We start from the raw sequence: 19,424 nt of genomic DNA, 5'->3' as shown, positions 1-19,424 counted from the left end.
TCCAGATGATTTTGTAACTGAGAGATTAACACATGAATGGCTACCCTGATTCCGTGGCTGTCTCAGAGCCATTATTGATAAACAATTTATTTTTCTTAAAATGAAATCTGTTCCGCAGATGTCTACTTCTCAGCTAGGATATAACAACCTTGAAGAAAATCACACTGCTTTCTGTGCAATATTCAACCAGATGATATTAACATAGCATGGGCCTAAGCAAGTATTTGAACTGTCTTCCAGGCTCCCTCTTTCATATGTGCACCTCAATCTGTGACTGGATGAAGAAAAGTCTTGGGTGAAATGGAGCTCCCAAGAAATGATTTGGGGCAAGTAAATGAAAGCACATTTTCCTTACTTCTGTCTCTCCTGTGAATGTCTCTTCTGTTTTCATCATTTATCTATATAAACAGAGCCATAGTTTAGTGTGGAGTACTGAAACTGAGCATGTGTTCAGACAGAGGTCTGGGTTATTCTACTCTAGAGGGAGTCACATAAAGTTCATAAAGTCCTTCCAAATTTCCCCTTTGGGATACACTATAAAGCCCAGGTACTGAATTTATCATTGCACATGAGTGCCATTTTTTGTTTCTAGTCACAAAAATTTGGGTTAGCTTAAATGTCCATTAATAAAGGAAAAGGTGAATGCATTATGACCTTATCATCTGGCCATTATATGAAATTTGTACAGGAATTACAAGAAGTGATTTAGAGTTAACTGGTGAAATCTCCATGTTACTGTAAATTTAAAAAAAAAGCTTCAGAGTAACAAGCATGGCTTATCTTTTTTTTAATTTGAAAAGGAAAACAATTACACTTATGCATATGATATGCATATATCACATAAGTTTAACTTTCTTTTTTTTAAGATTTTTTAAATTTGTAAGTAATCTCTATACCCAATTACAACCCCAAGATCAAGAGTCACATGCTCTGCTGACAGAGCCAGGCAGGTGCCCCCTCCCCATAAGTTTAATTTTCTACATTTTACCTAACTGGTTATGGCAATAGGGTTGCTACATACCACTCTTAGGCACAACTTCTAAGGGAGAAGAGCACCATGCTCATTGACTAAAGTCTCCTTCCTAATTATGAGTGTGTGTGTGTGTGTGGTGTGTGTTTGTGGGCATGCACACACATGCACGTGAGAAAAATGTGGAAAAACACACCTGAACGTGTTGACATTGGATACTTGTGTGAGAGAGAATTGTTAAGATTCTAATTTATAAAGAACATGATTACTTTTATAATAAAAATCAAATGTCACATAAAATTAAATCAAGTTAGACTAGTGAAAGCTGACCTTAAAAATGGGAGCTATTTAATTAAGTCTCCTGCCTGTTTATGCCTCAGTTGAGCTCTGCTCTAAGACCAGCTGCTGGCTCAGTGGTTGAATTGTTCATGTTCTTTGAGGATTGATGATTCCCCAGTCACAGGATAATTGCATAACCTAACAAATTGCTGGGCTTTGTGTTTTTCACTACCTAATCTCCCTTATTTCTTTATGCAGACTAGACTCCATGCTATGGAAGTAAATCGAGCAGTCTCTTTCTCACAGGAACCTAAGCCTAGAGATAAACTCAGATTTTTTTTGAGGCAAAAAAACTTTTAAGACTTCATGTTTCGGCAGGCATTTCCCCATGGATCAACCCCATGGAGAAAATGGGAACCAACAAGCACTTTACCTAAGGGTTCTGACAATAGGGTTGCTACTGATCACTCTTAGGTCCAACTTCCCAGGAAGAAGAGCACATTGCTCCTTTGCTAAAGCCCCCTGCTTTATTAGAACAGAAAGGTCTCTGTGTGTGTATGTGTGTCTGCATAAAAATCAGAGAGGTATCTCAGGTTGCAAGTGTATGTCCTGCTAGTCAACAGTCAAGTGAATTCTGGGGTAAATTATGTGATCAGCTTTTTCTCCAAGAAGAGGAAACACAAACAAAACTGATGAAAGAGGGTCAAGGAGAGGCCAACTTGCCATTTATTTAGGAAAGCTCTTGGGGCTTTCAAATCCTAAGGAAGCTTATCTGTAGTTTTTTATGTGTTTGTTTTAGCATGCCTCTTGTTGTTTTGGTGGCTTGAAAATCTGGATTTAATATTAGAATTGATTTAGTGTTTGGTCAACTACATTTGTGCTTTGAGTTCTGAATTTATAAAACATAAAATATACTAATATGACATTTTGCGACTTACTTAGAATCTGACTTTAGCCTAAAAGCCAACAGCAAAGGCTCTGAACACTCACTGGGGAATCTTATCCTTTAAAATTTGATGAATTGTAATTCTTCGAAAGCATGAATCCTGCATTCTCTCTATAAGACCCACATCAAGAAGTCTTAAGAGAGAGAAACTTGGTTTGTTCCTGAGTTGCCCATTCGCCAAAAGAAGTTGTGGAGGTAACTCTTCTCTTTCTCAAGTTGTTGTACTTAAGCTCATGTGGAATTTATTCATTTGAACATGCAAAGTGACTTCTAAACCCTTTGATCTCTGGCTTTCAGATCAATGACGTGGAATAGCTGTAAACAGGATGGTTGCTTGACCACTTAGAAACCTCATTATTGTTCAGGATAGAAATAAGTAAAGAGTTAGGAAACTCACTTCACCTCTTTTCCTTCAGAGGTGAGCAAAAACATGAAGGAATAAAAATATTTTTATTGCAAAGTTTATGTTTTATAATCTGTCACTCACATTTTAATCAATAGGAAAATTGTCCTGAGTATAACAGCTAAACTTCTGAAAAAGGGTGAGGAGATGGAAGAAAAGGATTATTAATAATAACAACTATCTAGTAGTGCGCCAGAAACTGTGCTAAAACCTTTTTGAGGTTATCTTGCTGTATCTTCTCCACAAATCTATAAGGTCTGTACTAGAATTATTCCCATTTGACAGATGATGAAACAGAGGCTGAAAAACTGAGAGACATAGTGGTTTGCCCAAGGTTCCCCAGCTAACAAGTTATAGCGCTGTACTGGCTTGCTTGCTTTTTCTTTCTTTTCCTTTCTTTCTTTCCTCTACTTCTTTCTTTCTCTTTTCTTTCTGTTTTCCCAACTTTTTATTTATATTCCAGTTAGTTAAGATCTAGTGTAATGTCAGTTTCTCTTTCTTTCTGTAAGTAGAGTCACCATAGAAGGCAAACTGGGATTTAAGCCCAGCTTAAATCTTGTATCCCAATTATTAATGGTGTTCCCTTTCCATCTCAAAAATAGATTCAACAACAAATTATATGCTCATTCTGTTTCAATATTTTTCAATCTTGGTACTATTGACATTTGGGGCTGGAAAACTCTTCGCTGTGGGGGGCTGTCTTGTGCCTTATAGGGTGCTTAGCAGCATCTGTGGCCTCTGCCCATTAGATGCCAGAAGAACTTCCACCCAAGTAGCAAAACCAAAAATGTCTCCAGATGTTGCCAAACGTCCCCTGAGAAGCAAAATTGCTCCCAGTTGAGAATAACTGCTCATAAAATTTAACTACAAAAAGGAAGATCTATTTGTTACGGAATATAGACTGTGAACTGAACCTACTTCATACAGTGGCTACCATGTGCCCTGTATGCATAAAATTTTATTTCCTGGGGGCATTATTTGCCCAACTGGAGAGAAGAGCCAAGGCTAAACACGTAATGAATAAGATGACTGGAAGACTCCAGGGATAAAAAATTGGTTTGTTGCAATTCTTACTAGAGAAGACAGAAACAGTGTATCGGGAAGTGACCCCGAAGCCTCCTGACTGCCCTTTCTAGTAATACTGTAGAGTCTTGAGTCTTGATTCCATCGAGCGTTTTGCCTTAGTGATAAACACAAAAGCCAGGGAGATAGCCAGAGAGCGATACTCTAAGAGTCATACTGCAAACTTCTTCAAAAATAACAGCTAATGATAATCACCGTTCTATTTTCTCCTACTCTTATACTGAGAAATGACCACCATTTCTTTCATACCACCATTTTCCATTTATTAGCAATAACAGAATAAATACCAATAGCACCAATTAAAAATGAATCCACATGGCGTGTTTTATCCTTACAGCTGTAATAACTAGTAACTAACATGGACTGGAAAGCACTTCGCAAATGTAAAAAGTGCTGTACAGATACATCATAATTATCATCATTAATAAATTAGCCCGATTCTCCTAGTATTCAAAAGGCACGTAAGGTCAGATACATGGGTTTCAGTGGGGCAAAATGATCACAACCTACAATGTAGCAATGGTTCACATGTGTTGGCAACAAGTTTTACCCCATGCAATCCTGCAGAGCTGAAGTTACACACCCTTCAAAACATGGGAGAATGAAGCTAAAAGCAGACAGAACAGGCTTTTTTTTTTTTTTTTTGAGATTTAATGTTTTTGTTTTAATAACAGACTCCTACCTTTTATGATAACGTTTAAAAGATAATGTAATTAAACTTCTAAATCGTACATTTTAACAAAATTAAAATTTCTTATTTAAGGTGACAGTAAATTTTATTCTTCGCTATGAGCTGATATTCCAGATGTCATTATAATTTCAAAGCATTCTGTGACTTCAGAGAGGTCCGATTGGTAAATTTTGTGCTTGCATACCCTCAGGGAATAACCACGGTATTCATTCCAGAATTGTTACTAGAAAAAAACAGCTCTATCTATTCCCTTGCCAGAGGGAGTCTTGGCAAGAGACAGCTCTTGGCTGACCATAAATAAAATTCCTTGAATCACCAGTGTCTTGATTTAAGAAAGAAATTTTACTGTGTCTTTCATACACAAAAGCTGATTAACAATGGTTAAAAAAACACTACTCCACTTTTTCACAGGTGTACAAAAGGAAATATAATGGAATTACATTCAACAATAAAGCTTAAAGTTCACTCTAGGTATAGTTGCATTAACATTCACATACACAAGCACGGAGTAAGTATATTTCAGGAGTCTTATAATAGCATACAGCATACATATGGGAGATTGATTTCAGGTAACATCATAGGTGTCAGCAAGATTAGCAATTCAGAGTGTTCTAAAAAAGGAAAACTAAACCAAAGAGAAGGTGTGGGCTGGCACACCAAGACAAATCACAGAATTCGAGGATTGAAAAGTCGGCTCACTGTGTGTATGAGAAAACAATTATTTTTCTTCAATTTCGGGGTCTTGATATAGTTGGCTAGAGAAGGTACTGTGTATTCAAAGTGCACATAATTGTTTCTTAGAAAAGAGACAGAGAAAGATCCTTTTATTTAGTAATTAATACATGCAAGAGGCAGCCCCAGAGTGACCTGAAAGAGTAAAGCTGTGATTGGCAGGTGGCCGGTATAATACAGATGTTTCAGGCAATTCTCTTAAAGCACTTCTGTAGCAGCAATGATCATTTAAATGGCTGTAGACTGGATTCTCTTTTGAGGAGTTGAGGGGGGACTCATCATATTTCTCTTTAAAGATTTATAGTCATAGATTTTCTCTTTTTTAAATAAATCTATCAAACAACAAACAGCATAAAGTGAGGTGTTGGGGTTTTCTTTCGCTTCTGCTTTTGCATATGTGTTGGAAAAGGATCTAGCCTTTTCATAAACATTGTGTGCAAAAGAATTTTTGATAAAGTGAGCACAAGGACGCACAGCAAACACATCAGATCTGCCTCTGGTGCCCTGGTTGGCCCCGTTCAACACTGAACTGTTGGCTTGTAGGTGTAATGCAGGTTTTAGGGATAATGACACCACAGCCAACAGACTTGAGGATGCCCAAAGCCTTGTCGGCAGGGGTGGTTTTGTCTGCGAGAGGGTGGCCACTGCCTCTTGAGTTGTAAGATTTAGAAAGTCTGGTCCCTTTTAGTTCACGTTCCCCCTGGATTGGCAACTCCCACTGTTTCTTTGCCTTTGTTTCCCAGCCCTCCTTGCACCAACTAGTCTCATCTGGCCCATCCCAGCCAATGTCTGGCACTCACACGCCCACGGTAACCACACAAACCCAGTGGCCACAGACACCCAAGCTGCTCAATCTCAAAACCTTTGAGCCTGCCCTGCAAGTGTCATCAAGACAGGATCCCCGGAGCACAGGGCAGAGAGTCCAACCTCTCACTGGCGGGGCTGGGAAGCTTCTCCTTTGCGGCGGAGGAGAAAGGAAACTTGGGTCTGCTTTTTAGGTTCTGAAAACAAGCCAAAGTGGAGAGAAAGAGTTAACACCAGACTTAGTAAAGCTTTTAAGACAAAACCTCTTAAATGTGATCTACACAGACACAGGGAACTTTCTGCAGATTTCTGAGGTCTATAAGAGAGGGCTCATGGAGATAGGAGAAGGGAGTGGGGAGTTGCTACATGGGAGAGATTTGCCATTATTACAAAAACTGGCTAAGTGGCTTGTTTCCATGAGATGACCTCACTGGTCACTGTTGTCAGTCGTGCTGTTCCCTTTCTCTTTTTTTTCCTGGGTCTTGTTACCCTTCTTCTTTTTCTTCTTTTTCTTGGTCTCCTCCTTTTTGCCGAAGGTTATGAAGTCACTTTTGTCAATTTGGCTGTTAGTAGGCTCCTGCCGGATGGAGATGATTGCAGGAGATCCTGGGATAATGAATTTGTCTGGCAACTCACCGGGACCAGATTGTTTGGGGTTGCCTGGTCCGTATTTAAAGGTCCAGCTGTTGCTGTTGACACCAGCACCCACTGGAGGGGACACTTCTCCTGCCTCTGGTTCTGAAAGACAAAACATCCCAAGTCAGTGAGAGTCAACACACGCCTTCCAGGTCACGCTAGTGGGTAGAATACAGGGGAAGCTGCACAGACAACCCTGGCTCCCCCACCCCCCAAGAAATGAGGGGTTATTTCTTTGAGCCTGAGGGCAAGGTCAGTGTTCGGAAACAATCAGGAAGGCAGATTTTCTCACCAGGGGTCTGGAAGTCTAATTTTCTAGGGACATATTTTTGGTTCTTTGTGCAGAATTTCCTAAAGAATGTGGTCATGATTATTTTGCCTGGGAATGGGATGGAAAATGTACTGGGTTAAAGCAGAACAGGCAATAAAAGAACTAGGAATAAATTTAATCAAGGAGGTGAAAGACCTGTACTCTAAACTCTAACATGTTTATGGAAAAAACTGAAGAAATGACACAAATAAATGGGAAGATATTCTGTGCTCAGGGGTTGGAAGAATTAATATTACTATAGAGTCAATGCAATCCTCACCAAATTTCCAATGGTATTTTTCACAGAAAGAGGAAATCTTAAAATTTGTACAGAACCACAAAAGACCCTAAACAGCCAAAGCAATCTTTAAAAAAATTTCTTGTAATGTTTATTCATTTTTGAGGGGGAGAGAGAGAGAGAGAGAGAGCGAGGGCATGAGTGGGGGAGGGGCAGAGAGAGAGAGAGGGAGACACAGAATCCGAAGCAGGCTCCAGGCTCTGAGCTGTCAGCACAGAGCCTGACGTGGGGCATGAACCCACTAATGGTGAGATCATGACCTGAGCTGAAGTCGGACACTCAAATGACTGAGCCACCCAGGCGCCCCAACAGCCAAAGCAATCTTGAGAAGGAAGAACAAAGCTGGAGACATCATGCTTTCTGATTTCAAGCTATATTACAAAGCTATAGTCATCAAACAGTATAGTATTGGCATAAAAACAGACACTTAGATATTGAAACAGAATAGAGGACCCTGACGTAAACCCATGCATATATGTCAATTAGTTTACCACAGAGGAGGCAAGAATATACAGTGGGGAGGGGACATTCTCTTTAGGAAATGGTTTTGGGAAAACTGGACGTCTATGTGCAAAAGAATGAAACCGGACCCCTGTCTTACACCACACACAGAAATAAACTCAAAACGGATTAAAGACTTGAACATAAGACCTGAAAGCATAAAACTCCTCAAAGAAATCATAGGCAGTAAGCTCCTTGACGTGAGTCTTTGTGAATCTGACACCAAAAGCAAAAGCGATAAAAGCAAAATAAACAAACTACACTACGTCAAACTAAAAAGCTGCTGCCCAACAAACTAAACCATCAACAAGATGAAAAGGTAACCTACTGCATGGGAGAAAATACTTGTAAATCATATATCTGATAAGTGGTTAATATCCAAAATGTATAAAGAATTCATTCAACTCAACAGCAAAAGAATATACCCTCTGATTTTCAAAACAGGCAGAAGATTTGAATAGGCTTTTTTAAAAAGAAGACATACAGATGGCCAAAAGGTACATGAAAAGTTGCCCAGTTATCACTAATCATCAGGGAGAGGCAAATCAAGACCACAGTGAGATATCATTTCCCACTTGTCAGAATGGCTATCGCCAAAAAGACAAGAAATAACAAGTGCTGGCGAGGACGTGGAGAACAGGCAACCTGTGAGCACTGTCGGTGGGAATGTAAACTGGTGCAGCCACTATGGAAAACAGTATGGAGGTTCCTCAAAAAATTAAAAATAGAAATACCATACAATCTAGTAATTCTGGGTATTGATCCATAGAAAATGAAAACACGAACTTGAAAAGATATGTGCACTCCTGTGTTCACTGTGGCGTTATTTACAATAGCCAAGATATGGAAACAACCTAGGTGTCTGTAGATGGAAAAATGGATAAAGAAAATGTGGCATGTATTGTAAAAATGAGTAAAGAAAACCTCATTTAATGGAGTCAGGATGGGCACCTGGCTGGCTTAATCCATGAGCATGTGACTCTCTTGATCTCTAGGTGGTGAGTTCAAGCTCTATGTTGCAAGTAGAGCTTACTTTAAAAAAAAAAAATAATGGAGTCAGGAAGCCTGGAAGGGGGATCTCTCGCACACATACCACTCCTGGAAGCCCGCACTACCAACAAGAAGAAGGAAGGTAACTCTTATCTTGACAAAGATACTTTTCACACAGGACTTTTATCACCTGCTTGTAAGACAAAGAAAGGACAATCTCTCCCTGCCCCAGCAACAACACAATAACCACCACCTGAAGCCAAAGAGAAACCACCACGGATCTCAGACTCTTGTTCTTTTCCAAAGAATTTTGATCAAAACAACCCTCCCCAATTTCCTCCTAAAACCTAGTAAGAGGTGACCTTTCCTTAGTCTCTTAGGACTTGCCTGTGGTTTACCACAATTTGTCCAAATTGCATTCCTCTGCTATTCCCTAATAAACTCATTTTGTTGGTAAAATAACTGGCGATTTTATTTATGTTTGACAATATATATAATGGAGTATTATTCAGCCATAAGAAGAATGAAATCTTGCCGTTTGCAACAACATGGATGAAATTTCAGGGCATTATTCTAAGCAACATAAGTCAGAAAGAGAAAGACAAATAATGTATGATCTCACTTATGTGTGGAATCTAAAAAACAACAGTAACAAAACCAAAAACAAAAAGCCAAGCTCATAGAGACAGAGAACAAATTAGTGGTAGCCAGCGGCAGGAAGGGGACAGGTATGTGTGAAATGGGTGAAGGTGGTCAAAAGGTACAAACTTCCAGTTATAAATAAGTAAGTCACTGTGATGTTAACATACAGCATGGTGATGATTGTTTCTGGGTTTGTTTGTTTGTTTGTTTGTTTTTAAAAAAGCATCTCTTTTCTTCCTTTCTCCCTTTCTTCCTTCCTTCCTTTCTTTTTTTAAAATTCTGTGCCGACAGTGTAGAGCCTGATGCGGGGCTCAAACTCATAAACCATGAGATGATGACCTGAGCCAAAGTTGGATGCTTAACTGACTGAGCCACCCAGGCACCCCAATTATTTTCTTTTTTTTAACTTCTTTATTTATTTATTTTGAGAGAGAGCATGCGCAAGTAGAGGAGGCACAGAGAGAGTGGGAGAGAAAATCCCAAGCAGGCTCCCCACTGAGAGTGCAGAGCCCAATGCAGGGCTTGAACTCACAACCCTGAAACTATGACCTGAGCTGAGATCAAGAGTCGGACTCTTAATCACCTGGGTGATGATACTGCTTACTTGAAAGCTGCCAAGAGAGATCTGTAAGTTCTCATCACACATACATACACACAAACAAAATTCTTTTGTAACTATAGTGACAGATGTCAATTAGACTTAATGTGGTGATCATTTTATAATGTATACAACTATCAAATCATTATATTGTATACCTGAAACTAATATAATGTTATATGTCTATACCTCAGTAAAAAGAAAAAAAAATATTATTAAAGAGAATCTTTTTCATAAAAAGAAACAAAGAACCAAAAGTCCTGAGGTTGTAAGAGCTATTGTAAACAGGGCATTCCCTGGAACAATTAGTGCTGTTAATTAACTTTTTGTAGTCTTTCTACAATGAAAGAAGCCCTGGGCATTTGTTATTGTAATCACAAACTGAAATACTTGAATCTCATTTTGGGTAGACACTACTGTTTTCTCAAAACAGTTCTAAGGACCTCTGGGGTCTCCTGAGTTCTCTGTTAGAATTTTTTAAATGGAGGTCTCAATAATGATGGTAACATAAAAGGCAGCTGTAGACATAAGTAGATTCTGTGGTACCTGGACAACACCCCCGTCCCCTGACTCCCCCAAACTAAGAACCGCCAAAGGATTTCAGAACCTTTGTCTGCAATTATACTCAAAATACTTTAATTGTCTTCAGGTAATGGGAGAAAAACCTAAACCAGAGGTACATGATGGAAGAAGGTGGCGGGGGGAGGCAGGGAGATAGGGGGAGGAAGAAGGAGGAGGTTGGGTGGGGGGGGGAAGGAAGCAGCAGCAGCTGCAGCATAAGCAGCAGCAAATTAGTGTGTGATTACAGAAAACTTTGGCTACAAATGTATTTTGACGCCTACTTTGTCCAAAACAAAAGATGAATTAGTGGAACCAACTATTTGATCCTAATTGTATCACAATAACCTTGAGGGGTGATGGGATGAAGCAGAGAAGAGATGGAAAGATGTGTGGGTATAGAGGGATGCTACCTAGTATGGAAGAATGGAATCCTGTTGTAAATATAGTCCTGTTTGGGTAAAGCACTGGGAGCCAACCTTACTTTCCAAACCCAGCCCCCTCCCTCAGTGTGCTCAGAGTCTAGTTGAGACAGACACTCAAGCAATTATAAGGCAACTGGATAAATGCAATGACCAAGGTACACAAGAAGTGTTATGGGATTCCAGAGGAAAAAATTAATTATACTTGAGAAAGTCAAAGGAGATTCCAGAGGAGAGATGAAATTTGCCCTGGGTAGGGGGAAATTATGATGTATCCACAGGGGTTTTCAATGCAAGACCTCCCCAAGAATCTAGCTGGAAGACACATGATAAAGGATATGGATGACTTCTAGAAGAGTAGAGGTCAGATCTAGAGAGGAAGAGTAATGGTCTTTCTGTGTAAAGTAATCCCAGCGGCCACGACACTGAAACCATTTGACATCACAGTAGCATGCATGTATCTGACACTGCTCCTGGGGTGGAATCCTGAAAAATTCTGCAAGATAAACCATTTACATTTGATTGCAGTTTCAGATTCTCTACATCTGCCATTTCCATCTCCCGACCTGTCACTTACCTATCTCCTCTCATTTGGCATTCTTAGACACTACTTCTCTAACATTGCTCATGTCAAGCTCACTAATCACATTATTGCCAAAGCCAGTGGTCACATTTTAGTCTGCACTGTAGTGAACCTCTCAGGGGCATCTGTCCGCCGCTTTGGGAGACACTTGTTTTTATGAGTTCCTTATCAAACCATTCTCCTCTTTTGGCACTGTACCTTCTTCTTTCTCTTCACTCCTTTCGAGGTCTCAGCCATGTCCATCAGTATATGTACCGTCCAAATATGCTGATGAGATATAGATTTATATTTAGAGACTGTATCCCTCTGTGCTCCAATCTCATGTCTCCAAATGCCCATCCTATATCTATTCTTGAAAGTCTCATGGGACATCTCAAGCAGAAAGAACTCTTGATTCCTCTCATCTATTCCTTTCTAAATCTCTCCAGTCTCAATAAATGGCATTCCATTCACCTTAATGCTCAAGCCAGAAACTTCCATTTTTTTCCCTATTCTCCATTCTCCACTTAACGTATATCAAGATCTGTCATTCCTGCCTCCTAAATATACCTTGACTTTGTCCTTTTCTCTCCATATGAACTGTCACTACCTTTTTTTCAGGGCACCATTACCTTGAATGTGAATTATAGCAACAGGCTCTTCCTTGTCCAGCCTGCTTTGACTTTTGCTTCTCTCTAGCCCTCCACCCAGGAGCCAGAGTCATCTTTACTCCTTAAGTTTTTCTCCCTTTTTTAAAAACTGAAATATAGCATACATACAGTAAAAATTCTTTAAAAATAGAAAGCAGATTACATCACTCCTCTGCTTAAAATTATTCAGAGGCTTTCTACTGCCTTAACAAAATAATAAAAATCAAACTCCCTAACATGGTATATAAGGCCCTTCAATAATCTGATATTTTTTATTCTCCAATCTCATCTCCAAGACTCCCTCTCACCACTAGCCTCTGGCCACACAGGCCTTCTTTTGGGTCCTCAGACTCCTCTTGGGATTGTTTTTGCCTCAAGGCCTGTATGCACACAGTTTCCTTTTGCCTAGAATGATCTCCCCTCTATTCTTAGCAGGACTCCTCATTCTTCAAGTCTGTGCTCAAATGTAACCCCCCTCACTGAGGTGTTCTATGACCCTCCCGGCCAAGCAGCAATGTCCTTCACCTCCATCTGTCACTGTAACATCCAGAGAGGCAGAAAAGGTATCTGCTTCATTCACCACTACCTAAGCAGAGTCTAGCACAATTCCTGGCCCATAACAGGGGTTTAAATAAATACTTGCTGGGTGGGTGAATTCAAGGACTGGTAGGAGAAGCAGCAGGCCCTCCAACAGATCCAACAGCCCTCCACTGACTGCACTCACTGCTGCTTGTCCCTAAAGACAGTGAAGTGATGTGTGTAAAGTGCTAAGCCTGATCGCCAGCACAACGTAAGAGCCCAATAAATTGAACCACATATGGGCAACTATATATGGCACAGCTCTTGGGGCTAGGAAGGCAGGTTAAGAATATATTGCAAATTTAGCTCAAGTACCAGCAGGCAGTAGGGAAAAGAAGCAAGGAACTTTCATCTCTCCCCCAAATCTCTTTCCCTACAACATGCTTCCCCTGGCAGAGTGAACTTTACTGCTCTGTGGACACGGGGGCCACGGATGCTTTTTCTCTGAGACTAAGACTAATTTCTTTAGCCATCGGAGATAAATCTGCAACTGAGCTCAGCCAGAAGCTGCCTGTTTACCTTTAACATACAGACCCGGTCCTTGAGAGATGGAGACAAAAGCAAGGCAGGTGTTTAAAAGCCGGGATTTGTCATCTAGGAAAACTGGGTTTCAATACCACTCTGGGGTCTCTCACATAGCCCAGGATGGAAATTTTTCCCAACCACAGCCAGGACTCTGCATGAGGCCTCAGGACTGTCATCTGGAGATGCAGAGCTCAGAGATGTCTTTATCTTGCAGAATTAAAGGACATTAAAGGCTAGGTCTGTTGGACAAGGGAGCCCCTCACAGCAGGACTGCTAAGAGTTAATGAGTTTCTTTTACATGTCACTGAGCTTCTCGGCCTTTGTGGGGAGTCTTGGTTGGTCTGACTCAGCCTTAACTCCAAGAAGCGATCAGAGATCCATTCCAGTGCATCTTCCTCATATCCAGCTTCTGCAGAGCAGAAGGAAATCTGGTTTCTAGAGTCCCTTACAGAAGATTGTAACTAACCTGTTCTGGTTCATGTGTAAGCAAACATCTCTGAGGGCTCATTCAGGTGAAATAAGAGCTTCAGAATCTGACGAACAACACTTACTGACCTCCTAATCTTGAGTCCCTCTTGACCGAGCACTAAAGCCCCTTGGCCATATTCACCTATAAAATGCTGTGACTTTGGGGGCAGGATCAAGGAAATACTCCCCTTTAAAGAAGATGAGAAAGGAAGAGACACCAGGGCCAGTACCAGCAAATAGTCAATCCAGGGAATGTTTCCTCTTTTCCTTTTCCCCCTCCTGTGACTTCCCACAAGTCCCTTCCCTCTGGTCCTAGGGAACCTAGCTCACTGGCAAGGCCAAGACTAACAAGTCAAGACTCTATGGGGGGAGGGGCACCTGGGTGGCTCAGTCAAGTTTCCGACTCCCGATTTTGGCTCAGGTCATGATCTCACAGTTGGCGAGTTCAAGCACAGCATTGGGCTCTGCACTGACAGTGTGAAGCCTGCTTGGGATTCTCTCTGCCCATCCCCCAACCCCCAGCATCTCTCACTCTCAAAATAAATAAAAAATAAATAAACTTTAAGACTCTATCAGAGCCTAGAAAGGGGATTTCAGGTATATACCAAGCAGGTGGGGGTCTGGATCCTTAGGCAGAGTCCTTCCCTGACATTCAGATTACAAGCCAATGGGATTTAAAAGCTTTAATAGAGGGGCACCTGGGTGGTTCAGTCGGTTAAACGTCTGACTTCAGCTCAGGTCATGATCTCACAGTTTGTGAGTTCAAGCCCCACATTAGGCTCTGTGCTGACAGCTCAGGGCCTGGAGCCTGCTTTGGATTCTGTGTCTCCCTCTCTCTCTGCCCCTCCACCACTAACACTCTGTCTGTCTCTCTCTCAAAAATAAATAAACATTAAAAAAATAAATAAAAGCTTTAATAGAATATAATCATAATTACAGTAAATGGTTTTGCCTCCTCCCCTTTTTTTGGTATTGGCTGATTTCTCCACCACATGTAGGAATACATTTAAAAGTCAGAACAACATATATATTTTTTTAAATGCATAAAGATCTCCAACTTAAAAAGCTGCCCTCTGGGGTAACTGGGTGGCTCAGTTGGTTAAGCATTTGACTTCACATCAAGTCACGATGATCACCTTCTGTCTACACCACAGGATCTAATGGTTTGTGAGTTCAAGCCCCGAATTGGGCTTTGGGTTCTGTACTGATAGCGCAGAACCTGCCTGGGATTCTCTCTTTGCCCCTCCCCCACTCACACTTTTTCTCTCTCTCTCAAAATAAATAAATAAACTTAAAAAAAAAAAAAAAAAACTGCTGGCAGCTTTTTCTGCCCACAGGTCCTGTCCCCATACTTTAATAAAATCACCTTTTTGCACCAAAAACAAAAACAAAAAACAACAACAGCAACAACAAAACCCCTGTCCTCTGAAGGTAGCTAGCCACTTCATTTAATCCTATAAAGCCACCTTAGACACTTCTCTTAGGCACTGCCCAGGGTCTTTTTTGGCAACATCCAACTTTACTGTTTTATAAAGGAACTGTGGCCAGAGTTTGGCCTCAGGGACTGGGAATGAGTGGGTTTGCCAAAGCACATGGTGGGGAAGGTCCTGAACAGAGTGCAGCAAATGCCAGCCTTGTGAACTCACCCCCAACCCTATTCTGAACTGCTCTGGGCAGTCAGCTGAGGCCAGAAGAGATTTTTCTGATTTACATTAATTTTCCCCAACAGAATAACACCAAGTCATTTTGACCAAGGATAGTACTTTGAGGAAAGCTCTTGGAGGGTCACAGGCTGGAGTATGCTGGGGAGGGGGGGGTAGGGGGGGTCGAATTCTCTTTTCCTCTGTTCACCTTGCTTTTTGCTCTTCTGAACTTGAGAGCTTGCCCTGACCTCTATCATTCATAATACAAAGTCCTGGGCAATTTGCATAAGTATTTCTGAAACAGTTTTCTCATCCATAAAATGGAGATGATCACCTTGCTGTCTACACCACAGGATTCTGGATGTATTTAACATTTTCTGTACTCTTCCTATGTGTGTGGCACAGGCTAAGCAGACCTGTGTGCAATATAATTTCTGCTCCTCACAAGAACCAGACGAAGTAAATATTGCCAATATCCATGTCTCTTTTATAGGTATGTCTGTTTTATAAAAGAAGAGACTAAGGATCAATGATCTCCCAGTTACTTAGTGGAAAAGCCTAGGACCGGATGGAACCTAGGCAGTCTTAACTCCACCACATGCTGAGCTGTACCTGAAGGCCCTTTGAAAACCCTGAAGCATTATACAAATGTAGCGATTACTTTGGTAGATTTGTTTTGTCACCATTTGAGAGACAGAGATGCAGACAGGAACCCCTAAGCTAGAATCAGCTGAAAGAAGAACAGAGGCTGGGGGCGGGGCATGGATGCAGCAGTGACAAGCTCAGGAAAATCACAGCCCATTCTGCAGGTTTCAGCCCTCCCCTTACCACCCCATTCATCCCTTTGTTGCCATCTTTGGGATTTAGTCCTAAGGTTAATAAAGAGCCTCCAGAAAACCCATCATTTTGATTAAAGCCCGGGCTATCTTTCCAGACAGCACTCTGCAGCCTGCCTACCGCCCACTCCGCTAGGTCAGTGCAGCCAGCAAAAGCTATTAAATGATTACAGCCATTTCCGGCCCAGCCAGACAGCTCCCCTGGATTGCTCATTCTCTGGCTGGGGCTGCCGCTGCTACTTCTGGCTGCCCAGGGAAAAGTCACAGCACAGAAGGTTCTGCAGATTCTGGGTTTGCAGGTGAACATGCAGGCTTTCTGCGCAGGGACACCCCACTTCTCCCCCTTCCTTGACTCCTCTCCCCACCGGAGCCTGCCACTACAGCCTCAAGCAGCTCCGATTTTGTTTGCACCGTCTTAAGCAACCATTTCATCTGTCTCTCGTGTGTGTGTGTGTGTGTGTGTGTGTGTGTGTGTGTGTGTGTGTGTGTTTTAGCAGAACCTAGCAGATTGTAGAATCATACACGCTCAGTCTGACCAAAAGGCAAAAACCATCCGCCAACAAACCTGCTGAAAGACCTGGCTGTAAAGCATCCCTAGCTCTACCCCACCCCCATCCTACCATCTGTGGGGCTGTGGGCTGCCCGAACAAGCTCCGCCTCCTCTCGCTCACTCAGCCTTTATCAATTGGGCAATGTTAATCGGAGTAATTACTGCCCACAAAACACAGGAGAACCGCAGTCTGCAACCCAAATCCTGTTCAGGATCAGAGAGAGAGGAAGAAAGCTCCAACCACCTGGGCTAGCATTTCCACCATTTCTCCACCACTTCCTAGGCCTTCAAAAGTCAGTGGAAAGAATTTTCCGAGGAAACAAGACAATGTAAAAATACACTGCGTGTTCTCTGTTAGGACCTTAGGCTCTATAATCAGAATAGTAGGTTTAAATATGGCTACAGCGTATATATTATGTGATGTCTAGCAAATCATTTAGTATCTCAGTTTTCATGTGTAAAGGAGATAATAGCACTTCATAGGGTTTTTGCAGGATTAAATGTAATTATCTTTATGGAATATAAAACAGTACATGACACAAAGTAAAAACTCGTTACATTTTACTTGTTAGTAAGATCAGAGGAGCAGAAGATTCAGTCACTTAGGGAATACTGATAAATTGCTTATTAAAGGTCAAGCATTTTATAAAGCATTTTGCATTTGCATTTATATGTATATACATACACACACACATATATTCCCTATAATAAGTAATAATTATAAAAAATAATTGTTATAAAAAAGGATTTCCGGGGTGCCTGGGTGGCTCAGTGGAGCGTCTAACTCTTGATCTCAGCTCAGGTCTTGATCTCAGGGTTGTGGGTTCAAGCCCCACATTGGGCCCCGTGCTGGACAGGGAGCCTACTTTGAAAAAAAAAAAAAATTTTCCATTCTATAGGTAAGGAACTGAAGGCTTAATTACAGCAAGGTCTTTTGCCCTGAATCACACAGGGATTTGGTAATAAAACTGAAAAATTCTTTTGGCTCGGACTCCCCAGCTCAATAATTGATTTGTTATTATTATTTTATTTCTGTGAAGCCTTGGGGATGAGGGAGGAGACAGAGTTGAGCTCACTCACAGGCCTAGCAGTCTGACCCCTAGAGTGGCAGGGAGGGGATGATGTGAGTATGAAGCCAGGCAGGCTGGTCAGAATCCACTCCCCAGAGAGTGCCACTCCTGGGTGAACCGCCTGCTTGGGGGGTTGAGGGGGGCAGTGGCTGCGTGATCTGGAAGGAGATTTTGTGGCTATTTGTTGCTTCAGGCCACAGCTGGGCTAATTTTCAGTAATTTTGGAGCGGAAGAGATAAATACAGTGGCATATTTTTAAAGCCACAGCTCTTGCTTTGTGCCCAAAATAACTCTACCATTTCTAGGTTAAGAGTATAAAGACATCATGTGCTGTGAACACAGATTCAGAAACTGGAATGGCTGGTTTCAAATCTTCCAAGCTCTCCGAAGTAAGCCAAAAAAAAAAAAAAAAAATCAATAATATTTCTTTCCATGACCCCCTAACCTAGCAGGGCTCAAGCTGCATGGTTTTCTGTACCTTATTCCTGGTTGCTGGAGTCCAGGGAGGGCAATTTCCCCTTAGAGCCTTCTTACAATGCCCCCAGCCTCAGCCAAACTGTTATAACCTAGGGCTAGCAGAATGCTGAAAATGAAGGTTTGGGGGACACAAACATTTGAGCTGCAATCTCAGCTTTATCACCTATTTGTTGTGTAACCTAGAGCAAGTCGCTTGGCCTCTCAGCCTGCATTCTTTCATATGTAAAACAGATAACAATATCCATCTAATGGAACTGTGAGCACTAAAAGGACATAGTGCTCGTAAATCACATAGAACAATGCCTGGCACGCAGAAACCGAAATAGAGGATTGGTATTATTACAATGTAGTGTTCCTCTGAGGAACCTGACTCCCTGCCCACCCTACCCCCCAACAATTTATTCCTGGATGCAGTAATTCCAGGAACTCTCCTTTCCAGGGGCCCTCCTCCCATCTGGCTCTGCCACTCCCAGGGATCATTAAAGAAGTCTAGCTGTGAAGTTTTCCATCCTAGGACTGGTTGCTAGGTAGAGAGCCATTCTCTAGAGCCCTCTGAAGCAGGCAGGAAGGATGCACCTTAGTCACGGTGGGACCCCACTATGGATGAAGTTGGAAAAGACTTGAGGGAGTGCCTGGGTAGCTCAGTCGGTTAAGCATCCGACTGCAGCTCAGGTCATGATCTCATGGCAGAGGAGTTTGGGCCCCATGTCGGGCTTGGTGCTGACAGCTCAGAATCTGGAGCCTGATTTGGATTCTGTCTCCTTCTCTCTCTCTGCCCCTCCTCCACTCATGCTCTGTCTCTCTCTCTCTCCCTCAAAAATAAATAAACATTAAATTTTTTTTATTATTATGTTTATTTTAAGAGAGAGAGAGACAGAGTGGGAGAGGGGCAGAGAGAGAGGGAGACAGAATCTGAAGCAGGCTCCAGGCTCTGAGCTATCAGCGCAGAGCCCAACATGGAGCTTGAACCCACGAGCATCAGATCATGACCTGAGTCAAAGTCAGATGCTCAACCAACTGAGCCACCCAGGTGCCCCTAAAAAACTTTTTTTTAAAAAGACAGGTTCAAATCGCAGCTCTGGCATTCTGCGTTCTACTATTTTCTACTACACTACTTGGGTGAAGCAGACTTGTGGTTTTTTCACAGGTAACATGGATATAGTAGCCACCTCCAAGAGGCAACTAAATTTATTTATTATGT

The 19,424-nt window shown here is 41.7% G+C and overlaps 1 protein-coding gene across 3 annotated transcripts in view; it reads right to left on the bottom strand.

The window, feature by feature from the left end:
* Window positions 1-4,695: 4,695 nt before the first annotated feature.
* The window catches only part of LOC115516865 (protocadherin alpha-C2), a 130,891-nt gene continuing 116,162 nt past the window's right edge, over window positions 4,696-19,424 (bottom strand). For 2 of the 3 annotated variants that reach the window (XM_030319991.1, XM_030319967.1), the window contains one exon: window positions 6,038-6,646. In XM_030319991.1, coding sequence (XP_030175851.1) covers window positions 6,336-6,646 — 311 coding nt within the window. In that variant the 3' untranslated portion in view covers window positions 6,038-6,335. Of the gene's footprint in view, window positions 6,647-19,424 lie in introns of all 3 variants that reach the window. The other variant, XM_030319976.1, reaches the window with a different exon arrangement.

The sequence above is a fragment of the Lynx canadensis genome, chromosome A1 (assembly GCF_007474595.2).
Source record: "Lynx canadensis isolate LIC74 chromosome A1, mLynCan4.pri.v2, whole genome shotgun sequence".
NCBI classification, from domain to species: domain Eukaryota; kingdom Metazoa; phylum Chordata; class Mammalia; order Carnivora; family Felidae; genus Lynx; species Lynx canadensis.
Note: the sequence above shows the minus strand (reverse complement) of the source record. Positions and strands in the feature narration are given on the sequence as shown.